The sequence below is a fragment of the Cantharellus anzutake genome (assembly GCF_015039405.1).
Source record: "Cantharellus anzutake strain C23 chromosome Unknown EI90scaffold_10, whole genome shotgun sequence".
Classification (NCBI taxonomy): Eukaryota; Fungi; Basidiomycota; class Agaricomycetes; order Cantharellales; family Hydnaceae; genus Cantharellus; species Cantharellus anzutake.
In genome coordinates this window covers 935,473-958,494 of record NW_024066960.1, presented here as the reverse complement: position 1 = coordinate 958,494, position 23,022 = coordinate 935,473, and the positions used below count along the sequence as shown (strand labels likewise).

Sequence of the window (23,022 nt, the reverse complement as noted above, 5' to 3'; positions counted from 1 at the left end):
GACAGGTGCGGAATTTGGTTAAGATTGCTCTCATGCCGTGGTTGTCTTGGCTGACAAGAACCCTAATTGGAGACGAAGTAGACACAGGGAAGCACAAATAGTGATTTGGGCCAATAGCGACAACTGGGAGTCAGAGGCTGGTCGTTACAGATTAATGTTGCGCTGAAGAAGTTCGTTCGCTTGCACGGCTTCTTCCATAGGGCGTTCGAGAGTTGGGGTGTTTGGCAGTCTGTCCATCAAGTGCCATAGGGTGTAGCAGCCATGGCATAAATTCTGGAGGAGGCAGAGCCTTGCCTCTCCCGTTACAGTGGCCGGGAGGGTGGCGATCCTTGGCCCGGTCGCGTCCCGTCGGCGCGTCGCATGGTGGACAGATGAAATGGCCCCACCAGGAAGGCACGAAAGATTCAAGTCAAGCCAAGGTGCCTAAGGAGCAAATCTTGGAAGTACAATTTGGCAGGACTTTTATAGCTACCAGGAACTTACAGTTAGGTGCGAATGCTAATCTCAGGGATTGTGACTGTCAGGGGTGCTGCCTAAGTTATGGGGCCAAATATTTCCCGATCACCGAGGGAGTCACTGCGTCCGATCAAATCCCCAGGGGATATATGATACGGTTCAAAACGCAAGAGAGAGCAGGAACGACTCTCGGAGAGAGAGAGAAGAGTCTCCCCTACCCATGGACATTAAACAATCCGGCCGCAGAGGATCACCGAGAAGGGACCATCCTTAAAGCATGGATAGGTGTTACCAAAGCGCTTGAGCAGCCATCCTCCCGAGGGCGCTTTGAGCATTCAGCTAACTATGCCAGTCACACGGCTCCATCCCTGGCCGGATCCAGTGTTCAAACCAGTGCTTCCTCACATTTTCTGGGTCACCCTATAATTGTGCATGGGCGGCTCTCTTTATTGCCGGGACATTAAATGGTCTGAGCCTTCGGATTCCCCGTTTTAGTAGGAATGAAGATGGCTGATGATGAGAGGTATGCCAAACTAGAGATTCGCGCAAGCGTGATCATCATTCGTGTCAAGCGCTCGCTCAACCAGCCCGTTTGGCGCGGAGCAGAGAAGGGATGGAAGGTCGAATTGCAGAAATAACGGCTTCAGAGTTAATACGTTTCACCCCAAAGAAACCCTCAGCCAGAAGTGAGTAGGGTACCCAATAATTCTGGACCCGGGAAATGACATGCGCGGCTATATGCGTTAAGATCCGAAGTTCAGAATCTTTAGTGTTGAAGGAGAATTTGACATCCACCCTCATCTCCCCGCAACTTGTATCCAAATCCTGCTCAATGCAAAAGTCTCGGTACCTGCGTGAAGCCGTGTGCGCGCTGCTACGCCAAGAGACCTTGGCCTGGCACAAGGTGGAACTCGACTCCTTGCGGTTCAAGGGCAGCGGGCATTACCAGACATGCAATGCATGAAATAAGGCGCGTGCAGGCGACCTCGGTCGTCGTGGCACGGCTGTGGCTAGAAATGTCTTGGTGCCACCGAGGTCATTGTGACGACAGCCAGCTTCTGCGAGGACAAGGCATTCTTTCGTCAACAACTTGTCTTGCAAAATTACAAAGATCTTCAAACACTTCTTGCTGGAAATAAATTACACGACGTTGAATTCCATGATCAGAGACAGTGTCAACAGTGACTTTGAAAAAAAATCGCGAGTTAGCGTCACAGCCAACTGAGTGGGATCATGGGGAAGAACAAGACGAAATCTATACTCACTCGCGATGAGAAACAGCAAGAAAAATAGAAATATTGCTCACACAGCTCAACGGGGACCCTTCGTCCTAACACTGCCCCCCAACCCCAGCTTTTTCTGTCGCTAACGACTTTTCATATAATTTCTCCAGACTGTCTACACCAAAGCCTCCTGGTGCGCGGGCGCGCCTGAAACGGCTGGAGAAGGAAGCCTCGAGTCCCGCAAAAGGCATCTCATTAGAAGGCTCATCGATGCTTGTATTGCAATAATCTACCCGTAATTCGAGTTTGTGAGTTAAGATGCGTTCGATCCAGTCCGCTGCCACCACAGTCTGAGCGTCGTCAAGCGGCCGGCCATCATAACTGATACGGAAGTACGATAGCCGTTCGAAAGCTCCCTGACCCCCAGGTAGAACACTTCCAATAAAATCAAGTAATCTGTTGAGCGTCTCGCAGGTTGTCTGGCACTCTAACATGACAACATTCATGCATACGAAGAGGATTGCAATGGCAGGGATGGCGCTCAGCAAAGTACTCGCTGATACGGAGAGAGTGCAGAGAGGTGGTCCATGTCCATCTGATAACCACTGTGGTGGGCGCCGTATCAGGTCAAGAGAAGGGTGGCGATCTGTTCGAAGAGAGAGGTGGCGAAGCGAAGGGAAAGATAAACAATCAAAGAAATACTTGTGCGAAGAGGAGCAAAGTTTGACGCTGGTGAGTGCTGGCAGTGTCACAGGGGAACCGGCCGCGAGGGCGACGGATCGGCCACGGGATGTGACCAGAAATTTATACCCTAATTCCAAGTGTTTAATATTGACGGCGTTATTGAAGAATTCGTTACAGGCATCCAAGGAGTCTACCACGCCGTCAAGCACGCAAGTGCGAATTGACGATGCCATAGACTTGCTGAAATCTGAAATAGCACTCAGTCGACTGACCGGTGTTTGGATTTCCAATGTGTCAAGCTGGATCTCAGGATCATCCTCTTCGAAGAGATGACCGTCCCAACAGTAGTCGATGCCAAACACCTTCAGCTTCTTCAAATTCCGAAGCTTCCCTGGAAGAGGGAAAAAAATGTTTATGCATCCTGGCCGTAACGTGAGTAGGGTGAAATCCTCGCATGTCTCTAACGCAGGACCAATAGCTTCCTGGAATGCGGATACAGGAATCTGATCCCGCGGGAAGGGGGGTGGGAGGCAAATGAAAATGGTTGTCTTCTTCGTCTTTGCACGCTGAAAAAACAGCTTGGCGATATTGAGTGAATTGAGGCAACTCGCTTTATCAGTGCGGCCTGGCCTGATGAGGACCCGAAACCACAAGGCAGGAGTCTCGATCGCCACATTACGGAGCCCAATGGATACCGATGTGATAGTCAAGAGCGACCTCAGCAGCCTCTTCCAATTGTCCAACCTGAGTAGGATATCGGTGTCACAGCCGTAGGTAAGAATCATGGAGACAAGCTCGATGCTAAGCTTATATAGGGGGAGTGACGAGTTGGGGCTGCTACTTCTAGCAGACGCGAAGGTGCTCATATTCCGGTTGAAGCACTGGATTCTATGGGACGGTGCAACTGCAACTTGCTGGTTGCTGGGGTTGACGCTGGGCAGCCTCTAGAAGTTGACGCCGACTGCCTTCCCGCGGAATTAGCCGAGTATCAGTAATCTTGCATTCATTTCATCGTCGGAACCATCCAACGACGAATAACAGTGTTGAGCCATGTGAAGAGGTCCACTAGTGCTGAGCATGTTATGCCGAGTCCACTATTAGAATTAGAGTCGACGTACCACCTATCAGAGGAACTAGCGTCGTTTATGTAAGCGCTCAGTTGCAGTCACTGTGTGAACTAACTGTAATCGTAGTTACCTAGCGTCGTATAAGCGCTAGGAAAATATGTACAAAATGTTGAGCTATGCAAACACACGCCTCAAGAGAAAAGCTGTCTCGCCTCAGTTCCTGTTATGTGAACTGAGGAGAGCGGAGCGAAAAATTGGTCGAGGTGGCTTTTAATCCACAACTGAGTCCATCAATGCGGATTGCAAGAAAGAAATCACGATGCAAATGTGCGTGCGCAGCAACTGTGGTACGTGGACCCCTACTCCATCTGTGAGCATAGAATTCTCGATCTCGATGTGCAATGCCTTTTCATTCTGTTCTGTCTGGAAACATTAGCTGCACGACTACGTAGTTTCTGATTGAATTGTTCAAGTGTGGCCATATTGCATAGTCTCAACCATACCCACAGCAGCTTCCCCTTGAGCGTTTGGCTGGTGATATAATCATCATCCCGGGCTTCAGTCGTTACCTCGCCCAAGTCGTCTTGTATCGGCCAATACATTCACCCTTGTCAGATTTGGAACCCTTCTTTCTTGGCACTTTAAGATTCCGTATTTTCATGCATAACTCTGGAGGTTCTATATCCGATACTCCTCTCTGGATCGACGATATTCGATGAATAGCCTTCTCATTGTGTTGCTGATGACGGTCGTCGACAGCAGCGGTACCACTCGTAATCCTACCCGACCTTTCCAGCGTCGAGTCGTTGGGTTATAACTCTTGGTTACGTCCCGCCGACCCAGTCGAAGTCGAAATCCGTCCTCTGCAAGTTGTTTGGTCCACGTCGCGCGTAATGGAGCCTGCCGCACGTGGATGCCATAAAGCTGACATGACTCTGAGCACAGGGACCGAGTGGCGGGCTTTGTCGATCGAGCGCATGATGGCTGCTCTCTGCTGCGGAAAACCTATGGTCTGGTGAATAAATCTTTTGATTAAGGAAGAAATTTCCAACATCACCGGCTTGTTATCATGACTCGCGCACCAAACTCGCGTCCTGGGTGAAACAAGCTCAGTATTTTTCTAGATAATCAGCGCCGAGGCCAAAGGTCGTCTGATTGCCTACACATTACACCTTCTCGTTCGCAGTCGAAGTGTTGCTCGACACTTGATTGCTTTCTCGCAATCGACACACTTGGATTTTCACAGGATAGTACGCAGTGGAAATGAGTGAGACCGATAGTTATTTAACGCTCATCCGTGCATTAATACTGGGGTGTTGTGACCTGTTCAATAATGGGGTCATCTGGTCCTCGGTTCATTTCCTCCTACGCCCAACCTATTATTGCTTTCGATTTCTTTGCCAACAATGGTGCACTTCAAGCTGTAATCTCGCGTCAAGAAAGTATCAGCTTGACATTGTGGCACATAAGCGTGAAATAGCCAACGGTTTCTCCGACGATGGTCTCCAGGCCACCTCTGTTTTAATCCTTTGGGTGCTTCTGATGATATAACTTATCCATACACGCGAGTCCCGTTGGCCGAGTTGCCTACCATTACATAGCTCTTACGAGAGACCATGTCAGTTTTATGTACATCTCACCGTCGCTGGGATGTGTCGTCCAGCGGTCTGCGTTGCGAAACATCCAAGCTTTTTGCATATACGTGCACATAGGCCCCCATGTGTGATTTTGTCTCATTCAATGCTTGCCCTGTCTGTCTATCCAGCTACCGACTTCATTTATCTCCACAACAATCCAGCACTTACTCCCCCGTTTGTCGGACCATCAGCGTCACACCCATACAAGAGTTTCTCGATAGTGTGGGCCTTTGACCTGGCACATCGACACTCTACCTCCTCTTGATATTGCCCTGGGTGCCTTTCCAGGAACCTTCGAGCTTTTCGCTGGACGGTGAACTCCCCCAATGCAGAGTAGTGTTAGGCGTAGCTGACGGAACCTCGGCGTCCATAGACTGAATTACTTCTGTCGTGCCAATTCTGCTCCAAGCATCATAACGTCTGACACATTTGCTTCTGAACCGTGCGTCACTAAATATGCACTATCTATCTACCATTCACTGCCAAACGGCCACAGCGCTTTTCTCCAAAGCCGTCATCACTTGCCAGACGCTCTTCCCCTTTGCTTGGAACCCTGGCTAGAACGCAATACTCTCACCCCCCGGACGTAGCATAGCCGAGGTCTGTGAGATGAATTAGCTACACAGCACTATGCACGCTTGGACTCCGCTGAGTGGCTCTTCAGCTGCGGCCCAGGGCTGGAGACCTTAAAGCACAGCACAGCATACGCGCATATCAAATAGATTTCTGAATGTTCGATTTCTAAAGATGGGACATGCTACCAGCACCGCTTCACCCCATTTTCTCTCCATTGAACTCCCACTATATCCAATGCAAGGGCGCTTAGTGGAGCTCCACACCGGTACTGCTATTTGATATAGATCATGTGAGCGCAGCAGAGCTCCCCTCCACTCCTGCCGCTGCCGACTACACTAGTGTCATGCCTTGCAAGAGAAAGTCTCCACCCCCCCTCTCAACATGCAACCCTCGCGCTCCATTCGAGCCGTCAGCATCTGTCACAGCCCCCGACTTCTCCACTTCGGATTCCCGAGATTCGTGTCGTCAGAGCTCGGACAGCAGAGTCCCATGGACCAGGAGGATTCCAGCTTCGGCCTCCCAGGACTCGGGCTAGTTTGGGGCCCTCTAGCCGTTCCGAGGCTTCAAACCAGCGGGCGTCCCTAGGGCAACATATGGGAAGGCCTTTACGCGAAAGCCCTGATCCCAACCCATCAAGCGCGTCAGGTCCGGGGGGATATGTGCCGAGCCCGTCCGTTCCTTCATCACCTGAGGATTTGCCGTCGCTATCCCGGCCATCGTCACCCGAGTGCATCGATCACTCTCATTCGGCGCCTAGCACACACACAGTCCACGATACGAACTCGATCCTCCAAACGCGACTCAGGCGTGCAGGTATGGAGATAGATCCGCCCCCCCCGTCAGACTCGATGTCACCAACACCAGCTGGCTCGGCTGGTGATGAACGAAGCCGACCATTGGCGCCATAAAACTTGTACTCCAAACTGCATCTTCTGCTCTCAAGATTTCCCCCATTCCATATCTCGGTCAAATTCCGGACCTCCTCACGCTGCTCCAGGCTTACGAGGTTCGAGCAGTGCTTTGTTTTTGCGATCAGTGATGACATGTTTCATGACGTTCCGCTCCCTCTTTTCAGACTGTTAACAGCAATAACGAGGAATCTCAAGAGTCTTATCGGCGAGGTTCGGAGCGCCTACACTACAATTTTGCGGCCACTTCAGCTATGCACCGGTCAAATTCCTTCTGAAGTTATTTTTCTACTGAAAGAATTTCACTCGTACGTTGCCTCCTTCGTTGGTCGCTTGCTGAACCCCCGTACCTCCTGACAGCACGCTGGAAGAACAAATCAAGCATATTGAGTCCCTTAAGAATCAAAAGCATATCGTGAGAATGTTATCAGCTTCAAACATAACCCAAACGTAAGGAATGTGAAGGCGTGCATTAATAAGGCGATTACTTCGTTCTCGGTTTGTTTATCAATCTTCGAGGCATTGGATGGTAGCTGATTGAACACTCCACAGACGGAAGCAACAACGTTGACGCTCCTTCAGAAAATTCAGTCGTCGATACAATGTACGTCTCGGTGCACATGTTGAGGTTCTTTTTTAATTGTGCTTTCAGCTGAGCTCTCAAGACTTGGCCGAGTGCCCGCGGAGCACACCTACGTACAGAGCAAGTCGAAATGTCATCCCGGCACTCGAGTCAGGATGCTGGAATCGATACTCGATCACTTAAAGGAACCCAAGAACCGATTTGTCTGGCTGCGTGAATCCCCTGGAACCGGGAAGACTGCGATATCTATGAGTGTCGCGTCCACTGTTGAAAGTCAGGGTACCCTGGCAGCATCATTCTTCTGGGATAAGAATTAGACAGGAAGAGGCCTCGATTGGTTTCCCTCTACCCTCGCACATCAACTGGCAGCCTTCAATGAAGACTTCAAGATATCGCTTGTCAGACACCTTCGGCAGCCATCTTTGGCATTGGCCCGACATCTTCCCTTGAAAAACCAGATGAGGGCTCTTATTATCGAACCTATGCGTAACCTGACGGGCCGCTCACGGGAGAAGACCGCTTCATCATCGTTCTCGATGACTTAGATGAATGTGGGGACCAAGAGAGGCTCGACACCTTGATGGGCCTCGTCTTTATGCTTCATGACCTACCAACCACATTTGCCGTATTAGTGAGTTGTCGGCCGGAGACGCAAGTTGTTTCGGCTTTTACTGCAGCTAGAGACGTGGGTTACGTGATACCATATGAAGATATGGATCTAAACGAGAAAAGCGAAACTTACTTCACTATCCGCCGCATGATCGAGGAAAGCCTCCAGGATCACATCAAAAGATCCAAGTAGGAACCGTCGAAGGCTGGTCTTGACGCCTTCGCTTCAGCTTGTCGTGAATTACCTGCTATCGCCTCGATCCGGATTCGGGAACTGTGCATTCAGACTCGGCGTGGTCGTACTCTGCAATCGGAGTTCCAATATTACCGTGATCTCACCGATGCGCCTGCTGACCTCAACTCAGAGTTCCTATGCATATCGCGACAAGCCTATATGGCTGATTCGTCTGGAATCCATCCGGACCTAACCAAAAAATATCACCTAGTCATTGGGATATTGTGGCCGCTCGCGAGCCACTCAACGTGTCTTCGTCAACCCTTCTCAAACTTTCCGAAGATGAGGCTCATGCGATATTGGAACCAACCAGCTGCATAGTTGACCACCCCTTCAGAAACACAAAATGCCAATTTCTATCATGCAACCGCAAAAAAACTCATCACTGGTCTTCCAATCGACAACGAAAATGACCAGGCATTCTTTATAACTGATGTGAAGGGGCATTTCTTTAAATTACCACTCCTGCAACTTTTCAATTATCTTTGTAGGTAGAATTAGTTTAGCATGTCGACAACACCTCCTTTAGGGCGTGAAAGCAAATGTGGTGTTTTTTTGCAGAAGAGACAACAGCATCCAGTTTATGGCCGATATGTTACTACTGCAACACTTAGGAGTTCAAATCTTCTTACATGGGGCGTGCCGAATGAATTGCTTCGAATCAATGTAAGTCTGAGTCAATACTGACGCTTGTTTGAATTACATGATGTCAGCACTCACCCCATCCGCATCCTCAGCATTTCTGGCGAGTTTTCTGGATACATAATTCCATTAAGTGAGAGAGCTCTCAGCTCATGGAGGCGAAGCTCAAGGAATGACCAACGAAGGTTGATGATGAAGAGATTAAGTAATTACGAAGCTGAGTTTCGTGAACGTGATGTTCGTAATGGTGTTGTAACAAAGTCGTGAGGGGAGGCAAGTGGTCGAATATATATATGGATCACCCCAAACACACATGAATGCGATAAAATTGTACCAATCCCTGTCAACATCTGGCGGAACTCGTGCTATCAACGATCCATCGTCCGACGCCACAGTAACAGCTGGGTAGCGGCCACCAGCGAGAGTGCCAAGTCTGATAGGCGTCATATCATGGTCAAAGGCGGTGATGTTTCCCTTGGTGTCCCCGGTAGCGATTCGGTGCTTGCTATGGATGAAATCGACCCATGCTAGACGATCGCATTCGAACCGAGTGACCGCTCGCTGTGATCAATGTCGGCGATCTCAACTACACCGCTATCAAAGGGAAGTGCGATGTAGTCCCCGTCCAGGATAGTTATTTAGTGATTCCTCATCATCACATGATCAGTTTCTCGCTCGGAGCATGGTATATTGGCGCTTTCGATGGAGAACCCAGTCGCGCGATCTCATTGCACACTATCGCGTTACAAGTTTTTCGACAATCCTGGAATTCCTCTCTCATATTCTCTCAACCCATTCCCATTCTTCCCTCGAGGGGCGGCATGGTCCAACAAACCAAGAGCACGACTTAGATGACTCCTGGATCAGGCGCCCATTTTACGACCTCTCACCAAACGCAAGAAAGCCCGCCGGAGCCCAATCATCTGCAATAGGAAGAACCCTACTGGGATGCGATTACCGGGAGGATAAAGGTTTCCGCAGGTCGGTCATATGGTTTAATGGTGGATGAGTGCTCGGACCCCCAGAAAACTGTGATCCGATCGCCTGTAAACTGTTCGCCAACAGTGTGCCTGTGCCGGTAGCCTGGTATGGCGATCGAGTGCTGGTAGGTTGGCATGGTAGTCGAGCGTCATATGAGGCTTGCTCTTTCCACACTGGCTCCGAGTACAATGGAGAACTTAATTTGACTATGCGTAAAATTATCTGTTATCAGCGTCTACAATAATTACGATGAGCGCGTAGTATGATGAAATTAAACCGTTTGTGGAAAGTAACCACGCCAGATGGCATCAAATCCTTTTTTTTAGAATATATTTGAGCTTGACACAAGAGAAGGACAGCTTCTACCTGAACGACCAGAGGGGGGTGCATCACTGATCTCGTAGGTTGGACAGTAAGGAATGGAAAAGGAATTGTGCTGAAGCACGGGCGTGCCTTGCACTGACGCAGGAGATGGACAGCTGGCTGAACGGTAAAATTTTGCGCAAAGGTCGATGGAGGGGGTTGGAAATTGGTTTTGAAAGGCGTTTGGCCCGTCTGGACTAAGGGCAGAAGCTGGGGACTCCATGAGAATGTACACGTATATAATGGTAGGGCCAATAGTTCGAGCAGATCTCGCTATCCTGAGGATCGGGGTCGGGCGGCATCCCAGATGTTGTCGTAGGATCCTACTCCGAGTTCTTAGCGCTGCGCTGCCCATATTTTCAGACAGGACAGGATGAACAAGTTCGACCAAACTACATTGGAAAGAAGCGTGTAGCTATCACTTCGCCATTCAAGGGCAGTCGGACACTCCACCGCAATTCGTGTCAAACACACACCTCTACGACGGAGATTGCATCGTGTTTGGGCGAACGAATATGAACGCAAGACTGATTTAGCACGGTGCATGAGCGGAGAACCAGCACCGAGAGGCAGCTATGGTAGAAGCTACAACAGAGGAGCGGGTGAACCGATGGTTAAAATGAATATGATCTATGGGAATCCTGAGTGGTGGAAGAATTTTGTCTCTTGGCAGTAGAAATTGTCCTTGGCGCGTTGATCCGGAAGAAAGCAAGCTCAGGAATGCAGTTATAAAGAGTCGAAAAGGGACGGACATATGTCAAAGAGCGTTCCATATTTGTAATAAAGCTCTGTGAGGCCACCCCATGACCTTCCGATGTAACGCAACGGAGAAGTTGCTTCAGAGTTGATGTTGACGCCAGACGGAAAGACTGAACACACTGCAATATGACAAAACGTCGGAACGCATGTCAACTCCTGAAACAGGTGCACATCTTGATTAGCGTCCCTAAGACTGTTCTCATGCTGTGTTTGTCTGGATTGATAAGAAGTGGAAAGCTCCCTCAAAACTGTTCGAGGACACCGTGTTGAAATTGAATCTAGCAACGAAATCCTGTTCTCGTAGCAGCAAAGGCGACCCGGCCAGAAAGTGGGTGGCACAGGGTAGCGCAAATAGCAATTCAGGCCGAACCGTGACGATATCCTAGTCGGCGGGAGGAGATAGTTGTTGCTATGGGGATTAGCTCGCATCTCCAGTCCGCAGTGTCAAGCGATCAGCTTAGGCTTTCGCTAAGTTAGTGAACCAGAGTTAATGAATTACAATTTTAAATACCTACCCGGGCCCCGAAGGTGTCTGTGCTACAAGGTTCCGCTTCTCCCAGTTCATCAGGGGCGACGGGGACCGTGGACCGTCAGACCAACGCATCAACCCTATCGCAGAAAGGCACGAGGATGGTTTCGGCGCATCTGACTTGAAAGTGACGGGAGAATAATACAAAGGTTCACATGCGTCTAACAGAACGCGAGCACCTCACAACGATTCTTCAGGGAAACGCAAGATCGACGCGGGTCCAAGTTTCGGTGATGTTCCAGTCAATGCAAGAGGACAGGGTGAGCACTTGTGAGGATTGTGGTGCGTAGCACTATGACTGGAAAGCAATTTGACGAAACGGAGATCGAAGAGGTGCCAAGGAGGTCGAGACGCTGTAGTAAGTTGAGCGGTTCGCCATTTTGTACGCGAGTGGAAAGGCCTGGAACAAGTGAAATAACCTCCGGGCCAGAGCTGATCTTCATGGGGGTGCTGCGTATCAGAGCGACGTCCAAAACTCCGGGGAGAAGCCGTTGGTTGCTCCAGTCTATCTGCCAAACTGTACTGGTCAGAACTCATGTAGAAGCCAGATGTCGACAACGCGGAGCATGGCGGTGTCCGAACAATTCAAAATCGGAAACCGAATTCTGGCCAGACTTAGAACAAGAAATGCGATTGCCTACAGCGTTGCGTCGATCTCTGGATGGTCTGATACCATGTTACTTGACCTTCTCCTTCATGTTGTAACCTACTCGGATCGTTGACTATGTCGACATCTTTCTGATGAGTGTCTCGGTAGATGCTGATCGTGGACATGCCGCCGTTTGGGAATGGACATATGTCCGGTTTATGCGGAGGATCTTTTGAACTGTGGCATGCCTTGTTTAGAGGCACTTAATCGTTTTAAGTGTCACTAAATGGGCGCTCCCTCCCGCTGTGAATGGCCCACGCAGAATGGAAGGGAATAGGGAATCAGAATGTATCCCGAGCCCTTAAGTGAGAGAAGAGGAAACTCATGAGCAACTTTAATATACAGTGCACCGCCAGCCAATAGCAGTGGATTCCGCATGAAAAGCTCAGTAGGATCCCCTGGTGGAACAGTGTCACGCTCCGGAGACCAGCGCCTTCAGCGTACGAAGAAGAGGGAGGCCGAAAACACCCTCCAAAACGAGTTGATGCCGTCCATGTCTCTCAACAGTGACACCAAACGGCCTTCCATTACAGGAAAGACATTGAGCACGGAGCGGTCACTTAGCGTCGGTTACCAACATCCATGAGATCAATGAAGCGCTCTCACAGTAACGTGTACGCGCCCAGTGACGGACAACGCTGACGATTTGCAGATGAAGGGCTTTCCTAGAGTGTGCTCTGGGAATTTCCTTATTCAACAGTATGAAGAATGCCGCAGCACACGAAATTTCACGATGGCGGAGCAGGGCAACGATCGGTCTGATCAGCGCTGGGAGGGTATTCGGGGTCAGCACTGAGCGATTGCACAGGACAGGTTTCCTGGAGTGGATAAGTCTTCCGGAAAAGTGCTTAAGTGTCCCTGAGCCATCCTTTTCTTTTTTTATAATCTCGGGAGAATGGGATGGGATGGGGTGGGGTGGCAAAGTGAAGTTCCGGTTGATGCTAGACAAACAGAGGGAGACGTGAACCAGTCACTTCCGAGAATCCTTCGTCATAATTTAGTCAGCTCGTGAGCTAGATGCAACCTAAATAAGAATTGGGGAAAGACTCGCTGCCACAAATTGGCCGACGTAGGAACTACCGACTAAGTTTGGGCTTTACCCGACATGCGAACAATATCATGACTGGGGCAGGAGTCTGAGCCTTCATTTACGAGGAGCGCCTCGGAATGGTGTCCGAGATTGTCAAGTGATATTTTGGGATTGCGGGGCGCTTGAGCCAGATCCGGGGTGTACGATGTCGGTTGGATAACAACTAGGTCGCGCCGGGGCTCCACACTTCCTTCATTCACGAATGTTGGTGAGCGATGCATCTAGGCTCCCAAGCGCTAAAGCCAAATCCGGAATGTATGGTGTCGGATGGGTGGCAACCAGCTCGCGCGAGAGCTGTACACTTTCTTTGATCACTGTGAGCGCCTCGGAATGGCGTCCAACTTTGTCGAGTGATACAAAAAGGTTCCGAAGGGCTAGAGCCAAATCCAGGGTGTATGATGTTGGATGGGTGGCAACTAGCTCACGGCAGAGTTTCACACTTTCTTCGACCACCATGAGCGCCTCGGAATGGCGTCCAACTTTGTCAAGTGATACAAAAAGATTCAGGAGCGCTCGAGCCAAATCCAGGGTGTATGATGTGGGGCGGGTGGCAACTAGCTTGCGCCAGAGTTCCACACTTTCTTCAATCACTGTGAGGGCCTCGGAATGGTGCCCAACTTTGTCAAGTGACACTTTAAGATTCAAGAGCGCACCAGCCAAATCTGGGGTGTATGATGTTGGATGGGTGGAAACTAGCTCGCGCCAGAGTTTCACACTTTCCTCAATCACTGAGAGCGCCTCAGAATGGCGTCCAGCGTTGTCGAGTGATACTTTAAGATTCTGGAGCGCTCGAGCCAAATCTGGGATATATAATGCTGGATGAGTGGCAACTAGCTCGCGCCAGAGTTTCACACTTTCTTCGATTGCCATGAGCGCCTCGGAATGGCGTCCAAGTTGGTCGAGTGATACTTTAAGATTCCGAAGTACTCCAGCCAGATCCGGGGTGTATGATGTTGGATGGGTGGCAACTAGCTCACGCCAGAGTTTCACACTTTCTTTGATCACCGTGAGCGCCTCGGAATGGCGTCCAACTTTGTCCAGTGATACAAAAAGATTCCAGAGTGCTCCAGCCAAACCCGGGGTGTATGATGTTGGATGGGTGGCAACTAGCTCGCGCCAGAGTTTCACACTTTCTTCGATCACCATGAGCGCTTCAGAATGGCATCCAACGTTGTTGAGTGATACCTCAAGATCCCGGAGCGCTCGAGCCAAATCTGGGGTGTATGATGTTGGATGGGTGGTAACTAGCTCGCGCCACAGTTTCACGCTTTCTTCGACCACTGTGAGCGCCTCAGAATGGCGTCCAACTTGGTCGAGTGATGCTTTAAGATTCTGGAGCACTCCAGCTAAATCCGGGGTGTATGATGTTGGATGGGTGGCAACTAGCTTGCGCCAGAGTTTCAGACTTTCTTCAATCACTGTGAGCGCCTCGGAATGGCGTCCAACTGTGTTAAGTGATACAGAAAGATTCCGGAGCACTCCAGCTAAGTCCGGGGTGTATGATGTTGGATGGTTGGCAACTAGCTTGCGCCAGAGTTTCACACTTTCTTCAATCACTGTGAGCGCCTCGAAATGGCGTCCAACTGTGTTGAGTGATACAGAAAGATTCCGGAGCGCCCCAGCCAAATCCGGGGTGTATGATGTTGGATGAGTGGCAACTAGCTTGCGCCAGAGTTTCACACTTTCTTCAATCACTGTGAGTGCCTCGGAATGGCGTCCAACTTTGTCAAGTGATACAAAAAGACTCCGGAGCGCTCCAGCCAGATCTGGGGTGTATGATGTTGGATGGGTGGCAACAAGCTCACGCCAGAGTTGGACACTTTCTTCGATCACCATGAACGCCTCGGAATGGCACCCAACTTTGGAGAGTGATACATAAAGATGCCGAAGCGCTCGAGCCAAATCCGGAGTGTAGGACTCTGAGTCCGTAGACACAAGGCAATGGCACAGTGCAACTGAATCACTTGCCATCTCATATGCCTCCTGCAATCTTAAAAAGAACCCAAGATTTCCACTCACATTGCCAAACACTTTGACCAACAGGTGAATGACCTCTTTGGAGGCCCAATCAAGGTTCAACTGAAGGAACATGAGACCGAACAAGAGTCCCAAATGATCGCTACTGATGATTCATACCTTGGCCCATTCAGGGAACGATGATATACTAATATACCCTTCCGTCCTCACACAGACTTCCACCCAGCGCGATATTTGCCCACCGAGAAATGCGTCAATATGCCCGCTGGGCGCCTCCAGCGGCCCCTGAAATTGGCTGAGATGGTGCACGAAATGCCGACATGCATAATGAACGTGTTCGGACAGCGCCTCTTGAGGAATGGATGGCAGCTTAGCCATTTCGGATAAGTCCTCAATCAGTCCCAACCCTTTCACAGTGGGAAGATCTTTATTCAAGATTTCAATGCAGCGCAAGGCTACTCTGGCATCCTCCCTCCTTGCATCCACTGCAAACCGACCAAGTATGGGTGATTGTGGACCGACTCGGTCCGTGAGAAAATCGCGGAAAGATTGGTGCAGAATACGAATTGGCTTGTTAGAATCCCCTACTCCTGAGACGAGGGGCGCAAGTTGAGCTAACGTATATCTGATGTCCGACTCTAGGAGAGGCGACAGAATGGCATTCCAAGCCGCAACAGATAGTGGCTGCCGTGCAACTAAGATTGCTCCCATCACAATCGGGTAGTCATGCACGAAATCGTCGTTCTTCCAGTTACACTTCTCCAGAATGTTCGCATACAGCTTATCCATCATTTCCTCTGCAGAAGCCTTTGATCGGCTGAGATCATCATCGAGCAATTTCTTTAGCATCTTCGTGGCATCTCCACCGGTGACCTTCATGTAGCGAAACACAGTACTGATCCAAATGAACAGGCCACCTGCTCGCTCTAATATGCACTGGACCAATTCATCTTCCTCCCCCATTCCGACTTTCATATCATTATGCACATCCTTCAGTTCACGCAGTTGCGACCGGATGTAGATAGCGCAGTCATGCATGTTAATATCGTCCGAAAGATTTATGGTGAGGCGATTGATGGGGTAATTAAGCGATAGAAAACGGTCAACAAGGTCGAATTGCCTAGAAGTGACAAAGAATTTGATGTTGATCGGTAGTTTTGGCACTTCTTTTCGAAGTATGTTGGCAAGAAGTGGGAACGCCTCTGTGTCGCACTCATCTAACGCGTCAATGATGATCACCATAGGACGACCAGACGAGGATGTCCTGAGACGGAGAGGTTCAGCCACTAGTTTCTCGAATTGCGTCGCGAACGGGGCAGTCGAGAGGGCTGGGTCCTCCTGAAGAGTCGATATGAGTGAGGCACGGTATGCAGGGTCATTGGTTGCCAGAGATCGAGCCATGCCGCTGAACAGATGGTCCGGCCGTGACTGCTCGCCTGCTTTGAAAAAGAAGCTTGACGATGATATCTTTTCTCTTTTACACTCCTCTGCGATTGAGAGCGCAACAGATGTCTTGCCGGCACCAGCCACGGCCGTTAGCAGTAATATACGATTCTTGCTATCCTCCGTGGTACGACACCACGCCATAATGCGCTCGATCAGATCAATCCTGGTGTCTTTCAAGCACGGCTGAGTTGAACCGTGATGGGCGACAATGGGATATTTGAGTTCATTCAGAACTGAGGAATCTTCTACTCCACGAGTGAACCGATCTTGATTGTTTGCTATTGCACCAACCGTCATATTTGTCTGCAGCTACGTGGTTTCGATAATGAAATCATAACAGAAACATAACCGAGGATCGAACGGAATTACCTGGAACATTGCCAACGCTTCGCTAAAATCTTTCTTTAAATCATCGATCCTACTGGGGTTCTTCATATGAGAGAGGAAGTTGCGGATACCAGACTGCCTTTCCATCTTTCCACGCAACCGATTGATCTCAATTCGAATGCGCTCCAGCGCCCTACAAAGTACTTACGTTATAGAACGGTTATGACCTGCATAGAGCAGATACTACTTACTCGCTCAGCTTCTTGACGCTTTCCACCCACGGCTTAGGCTCTTCGTCATACGAATCGATGGCTGTAAGGACATCGACCATGGCGTCCCCGATATATTTCCCAAAACGCCCCCATTCTTCCTTGTTTCCCCTGAACTTCTACACAATGCACATTGTCAACTTCCGTTCCAGGATCGGTATAAATTGTTACTAACTCTGATTTCAGTGAGGATGAAGAGTGCGGCATTGGTGGCAGCCTGTAGGGGGGGGAACACGCCCGATGCAGTATTGACGGCGGTGAGAACTGGAATTGCGACATCGCCTCCCATAGCGAGGAGATTATTGACCGCCTGCTTCAACGGCATGGTTAATGATGGGTGGATGAAAGGATAGGGAGCGACCGCAAAGTCGTTAAACTACCCCCGGGAGGACACGAAACATCACATAAATGAGAGCGAGAAAGAACTTAGATCTTTTTGAAAAAAACAAAAAACAAAAAACAAAAACAAAAACACAAACAAAGCCAAAACAGCGCCGGCAACGGCGAGCACCTGGCCGCGTCATTGGGCCCCTCAGGGTGTCACCAGAAGACGGCTGAGCCGAATGTGCTGAAGGGTGGGTGCGCCTGAACGGAACCTGCCTACTTGGAGCCAGTGTTCCTCGGCACCCGGGTAACTCCATCACGGAGTTAGGTCGGTCGAACCACGAGAAACTCCCTCGAAGTTTCCTCGTCCCACCAAGTTACAATATGGAGACTTACCCCTCTGGTAAGCAACTCCCTAACCCTTCCTAACCAAGAATCCCGCGGTGTCCCTGGCGGCAAAACCCCTGGGACTAAGACCCATATATGAAAAGGTCACATTTGTAACTGTACAGCAGAGGCCGTGGGAATACCACTTGCCTTGACCACAGGACTGTGAAAACGAGTAAGACCTTCCCGGAGTTGTCCGAATTGACTGCTATATTGTTATATTCCCACGCACCCGAGCTCACGTGCATACACAATAGTACATGTTAACACGGCCCCAGCGCAAGCGCAAAGTTGACCCATTTTGAAACTAACATTCTAGACATAGTGCTGGGCCCAAATATACTGGGCCTACGGGCAACAGGAAAGCCCGGCACTGACCCATCCACCCAACCAACACTCTCACAAAGGCCGGCAACCCGTGAGAGGACCATCCTAAATGCCACAGAAAACTACACAACCACAAAGCCCAATCCCACGGAATGTTCTAAACCGGTTTATGACCCTGTGCCCTTGGCTCCCGGAGGGCAGGAAGCTTATCCCGTTTTGCCAATGCCCAATGATGGCTGCCAAGTCCTGGAAAACGGACACCCCCCCAATAAAAAGAAAAATAAAGTCCTCCGTCTGAGGGGTGGCGACCCCACCCCCCAAAACCACCCCCCTAGCTTAAAAATAGGTGCTCTAAACATCAAGGGTGCCAACAGCCCCACTACCAAGTACAAATGGACAACAATCACACGAAAAATGAAACAGGAGAGATTTGGGATCATGTGCCTCTCAGAAACACACTCCGACCAGCTACAGCAAAACCACCTAAACAATATTTATAGTGCTGAGTGGTCAATCTTCCACTCCTACAACCCAGAACACACCCGCGCGGGCGGAGTAGCAATAATCATTAACAAAAGTATAATAAAAACTTGTCCCAGATCAGTAAAGGACATCATCCCGGGCCGCGCTCTCCTCATAGAAATAGAATGGCCACCAAATATCCCCATCAAAATCCTAGCTATATATGCCCCCAACCCCCAGAACGCCAACTCCCGATTCTGGAAGGACATCCGCCAGGAACTTAACAGTACCCCTATAGACATTATGCTCGGGGACTTCAATATGGTAGAAGAAGCCATGGACAGACTTCCCCCTCACCCCGACCCAGAACCCACTGTGACCGCCCTCCGTGACCTCACTTCTCATAACAGCCTCACGGACGGATGGAGAGAGTCACACCCAGCCCCTGAAAGAAACTTCACCTTCGGCCATGCTACAGGGGCGTCCCTCTCCAGACTAGACAGAATATACGCAAATGATATCATAAGAAATAGAGCCTACACATGGGAAATAACAAATCCCGGCCTACCTACAGCTGACCACCAACTTGTCTCGGTTGAGTTAAGGGATGACCGCGCAACTGCAATCGGGAAAGGGCGATGGGCCATCCCTCTATACCTAACCAATGACCAAAGCTTCCTAAAGGAAGTCGAAGCCATTGGCAATGAGACCCTCAAAAAAATGATCAGAAACAATAATGTACAAAACACCTTCATTGAATTTGTATCTGCCGTGACCCACCTAGCCAGGAAAACCGCAAAAGTAAAAGCCGGCAAACTCAACTCCGAGATGAGGCGCCTCACACACAGACGTGACAGAGCCATGTTGAGACTAACATCCGCGGACGAGACCCTTGTTGAAATGACCCAAGTCCAAGTCCAAAACCTAACAAAAAGAATCAATGAAATAGAGAAACTAAAACTAGCCAAATCGAAAGCGCGCACCGGAGCAAATAAAAGAATCCTAAGTGAAACAACCAACAAATACTGGTGTAGATGGGGAAAGGAAAACAAACCCCGCGACACAATACCCGAGCTGAGAATCCCAGAGTCCAGCCCCCCTGCCTACACAACTGACTCAACCGAGATGTCAAACATAGCGGCCAACCACTACAACTCCGTCCAGTACAGAGACCTGTCTACCCACCAAGAGGAGAGGGAGACCCACATTACAAACTCCATAAACAAGATCCGGAACCACGTCCCACCAGAAGCCCTTGCGGACCTGGCCACCCCACTAAGCCTTGCGGACATAGAGAAAGCCCTAAACCAGTCTCCCCTAGGAAAGTCCCCTGGCCTCAACGGCATACCCACCGAGTTATTCAAAAACCTAAACACGAGGTGGAAGGAAGGAAGGAATGAGAATCGCGGTTTACATATAGTAAAACTCCTAACCTACCTAGCCAATGATATTGAAATGAACGGCATCTCCTGCCCACTTATCTCAGAAGGGTGGCTCTGCCCACTCTACAAAAAAAAAGATAAAAGAGAAATTGAGAATTACAGACCTATAACCGTGCTAAACGCGGAGTACAAAATCATCACAACAGCCATTATGAACAAACTATCCCCCATAGCCCCCCTCCTGGTCCATAAATGCCAAGCGGCCTTCATCAAAGGCCGCAGTATTTTCGACCAAATAGATCTTGTCAACCGTATGACCGACTTATGTGAATTAACCGGACAAGATGGTGCAATTATCGCCCTCGACCAAGAGAAGGCATATGACCGCATTCGGCACGATTACCTCTGGAGAGCCATGGAGTCCATGGGAATCCCCCCTAACCTCATATTGACAATCAAAAATCTCTACACCGATGCTAAAACAAAAGTAATCCTAAACGGCATGATCAGCCATGAATTCCCAATAACAAGAGGGGTCCGCCAAGGCGACCCCCTGTCCTGCCTCCTCTTCAATATCGCCATAGAACCTCTATCAATCGCCCTCAGAGAATCCCCATCCCTCCGAGGCCTAGAGATCAACACCCCCACTCTCTCACAGAGAGTTATAATATCCCTCTTCGCTGACGATGCCGCTGTCTTCCTTGCCAAGGACGATGACCTGAATACCCTACTCTCAACTCTAAACTGCTGGTGCATCGCATCAGGGGCCAAATTCAACCAAGAAAAAACCATCGTCCTCCCTGTCGGCTCACCGGAATACCGCGAGAGGGTACATAACGAGAGAACTATTAATCCCTCCTCCGATGTTAGCCTAAATGAATCGATAACCATTCTAAAAGACGGACAAACAATGAAATACTTAGGGGCCCAATGCGGGAACAAGCCCAGTCATAAAGACCCCTGGCCCTCAATCACAACAAACATTGAAAAGTCGCTTACCCAATGGAACAGAACCCACCCCTCCCTCGAAGGCAGACGCCTGATCGCCCAAATGACCATCGGTGGAATGACCCAGTTCCATACCCGTGCCCAAGGAATGCCAAAAGACGTGGAAAAATGCCTAAACAGAAGAATACGTGAGTTTATTTGGAACTCCGACTCCCCCCCCCTATGAGCATGGACCAGCTAAACAGACCAAAAGCCCAAGGCGGAAAAAATGTCCTGAACTTACGAGACAGAAACGAGGCGATCCACCTCATCAAACTCCAAAAAATCCTCGATAGATCCCCCAATAGGCCCCCGGCCTCAGACGCCGCCGAAGCCATCCTACTAGCCGTTCTCCCAAAAAACCAACTGCCCCAAGACCCGGCACACCCCTTCATCACAAACATCTTCACCCAAAAACCCTTCCTCAACGCCCGAACCCATCATAGGAATATCCCAGCTGAACTCCGAAACACCTTGAACGTCGGAGCTAAATACAACCTCAGATTGGAGAACCCGACAATTGATCTTAGCACAAAGCTTAACCTACCAGCCTGGGCCCACCCGGGTCTTGAAAACAACCTGAGAATCAGCGACCGCTCAAAAACGGCATCCTGCCTAAGAGCGTCCCATAGTTGCAAACACGTCGGTGACCTTGTCGCCCAAGTCGACCACCAAGAAAACCCGGCCCATGACCCCACAAAAAGAAAGTGCCCCTGCCCCCCCTGCACGACCTACAGACTGGCTGGCTGTAAAAACCCGGAAGGATGTTACCAAACGGCAATGAAAATTGCCACGAACCTCGACCTCCATTACAGCCCATACAGCGACTCGCACCTTCTTCCCCTACCGGACCGCCCCCCTGAGGAAACAGCCAGGCAACATGCCATTGGAAACCCAAACGACATCAAAATCTTCCTCCCATCCCCCCAATTATGTTCCCCACTCCACCACCACTACAGAGTATTCGGCAGAACCCCCCCGGAAACCCCAAGGGACCTGACCCCCCAATCCCAACAAACCAGCAATGTGGTGGCATTCACGGATGGATCCTGTCCTCAAAATGGAGACACTAACGCGAAAGCCGGCTTTGGAGTATGGTACGGCCCAAACAACCCCTGGAACATTAGCAAAAGAGTCAACCCACGCTACCCACAATCCAACAACACAGCGGAAATACTTGCCATACACCATGCTGCCACCTCCACACCCCTATCATCGAACCTCCACATCAAGTCCGACTCGGAGTGGTGCATCAACACCCTCTGTGACAACCTTGAATCCCACGAAGACTCGGATTACGCCTACATAAAAAACCAATACATCATTAAACTGGCCGTAAGCGCCCTAAGATCCAGACTCACCCCAACTTCATTCGAATGGCTAAAGGGCCACGCAGGAATCCACGGAAACGAAGAAGCGGACAACCTGGCCGCAACAGGCGTCCTCCTAGATCCGGATCCTCTCCCACCCGTCATGCCCCCCCTCCCCCACATACCGAGCGGAGCCCGCCTCTACGCCCTGAACCAATCTACAGCAACGAGACTGATCCGCAGAACCAGGTTAACTAAGAAACTCGATGTTAGAACAACAACGTCTAACAACATCGCTAAGATCCAGTCAACCCTGGAGAACCTGGGCAATGCCTCCCCCTCACAAGAGAGAATCTGGGAATGCCTGGGGAAAACCCGCAAAGAAATCTCCCCTGAGATCCGAAACTTCCTTTGGAAGCTAACCCACGGCTGCCTCAAGATCGGTGAGTACTGGAAGAAAATCCCAGGCTTCGAACACCGGGGAGAGTGCAACCAATGCCAACAAACTGAAACAATGACTCACATTCTATTTGAGTGCCCCCTCAATCATAGCGAATGGGTGTGGTCGACTGCCAAGAAAATGTGCCACCGAAGGAAAATTGCATGGCCCCCAACGTTAGACACTTCACATGTGATGGCCGCCCCGATCACTAAGATAATGAACAGTAAAGGAAACCCGAGTAAAGGAGAAACCAGACTGTACCAAATAGTAATCCCCGAGTGCGCGTGGCAAATCTGGAAGGCCAGATGCCGGAGAGTCATTGACCCCGACCACCCGCGAACCACTCCGAGCGAAATCAGAAACGCCCTCCGAGCCGGTCTCAACGACAAAC

At 50.0% G+C, this 23,022-nt stretch overlaps 5 protein-coding genes across 5 annotated transcripts; 1 reads left to right on the top strand and 4 right to left on the bottom strand.

Annotated features, from left to right (window-relative positions):
• Positions 1 to 1,972: 1,972 nt before the first annotated feature.
• Positions 1,973 to 3,236, bottom strand: EI90DRAFT_3044580 (uncharacterized protein; the record flags this gene model as incomplete). The annotated part of the gene is made up of 2 exons (XM_039059344.1): positions 2,836 to 3,236; positions 1,973 to 2,784 (listed from the first exon to the last, which is right to left on the bottom strand). Coding segments are annotated over exons 1-2 (1,125 nt in total), but the record flags the coding sequence as incomplete, so codon positions are not given.
• Positions 3,237 to 6,052: 2,816 nt separating this feature from the next.
• EI90DRAFT_3013978 (uncharacterized protein) lies at positions 6,053 to 6,688 on the bottom strand (the record flags this gene model as incomplete). The annotated part of the gene is made up of 2 exons (XM_039056721.1): positions 6,053 to 6,347; positions 6,408 to 6,688. 2 exons carry the CDS (start codon positions 6,686 to 6,688, stop codon positions 6,053 to 6,055), a joined length of 576 nt encoding a protein of 191 aa, XP_038919682.1.
• A 317-nt stretch (positions 6,689 to 7,005) lies between these two features.
• Positions 7,006 to 7,451, top strand: EI90DRAFT_2968768 (uncharacterized protein; the record flags this gene model as incomplete). The annotated part of the gene is made up of 3 exons (XM_039055630.1): positions 7,006 to 7,049; positions 7,104 to 7,155; positions 7,204 to 7,451. The coding sequence occupies exon 3, from the start codon at positions 7,290 to 7,292 to the stop codon at positions 7,449 to 7,451; it is 162 nt and encodes a 53-aa protein (XP_038919681.1). The 5' UTR covers positions 7,006 to 7,049; positions 7,104 to 7,155; positions 7,204 to 7,289.
• Positions 7,452 to 10,504: 3,053 nt separating this feature from the next.
• EI90DRAFT_100664 (uncharacterized protein) lies at positions 10,505 to 11,375 on the bottom strand. Its single transcript, XM_039051361.1, has 2 exons — positions 11,239 to 11,375; positions 10,505 to 11,185 (listed from the first exon to the last, which is right to left on the bottom strand). The coding sequence occupies exon 2, from the start codon at positions 11,150 to 11,152 to the stop codon at positions 10,691 to 10,693; it is 462 nt and encodes a 153-aa protein (XP_038919680.1). The 5' UTR covers positions 11,153 to 11,185; positions 11,239 to 11,375; the 3' UTR covers positions 10,505 to 10,690.
• A 1,808-nt stretch (positions 11,376 to 13,183) lies between these two features.
• On the bottom strand, positions 13,184 to 17,335 carry EI90DRAFT_3119358 (uncharacterized protein; the record flags this gene model as incomplete). The annotated part of the gene is made up of 5 exons (XM_039063206.1): positions 13,184 to 15,070; positions 15,128 to 16,723; positions 16,784 to 16,934; positions 16,993 to 17,129; positions 17,186 to 17,335. The coding sequence occupies 5 exons, from the start codon at positions 17,333 to 17,335 to the stop codon at positions 13,184 to 13,186; spliced, it is 3,921 nt and encodes a 1,306-aa protein (XP_038919679.1).
• Positions 17,336 to 23,022: the final 5,687 nt, after the last annotated feature.

Coding starts and splice junctions, on each gene's coding strand:
- EI90DRAFT_100664 (XM_039051361.1), bottom strand. CDS start 11,152: ATGCGAGCTAATCCCCATAGCAACAACTATCTCCTCCCGCCGACTAGG.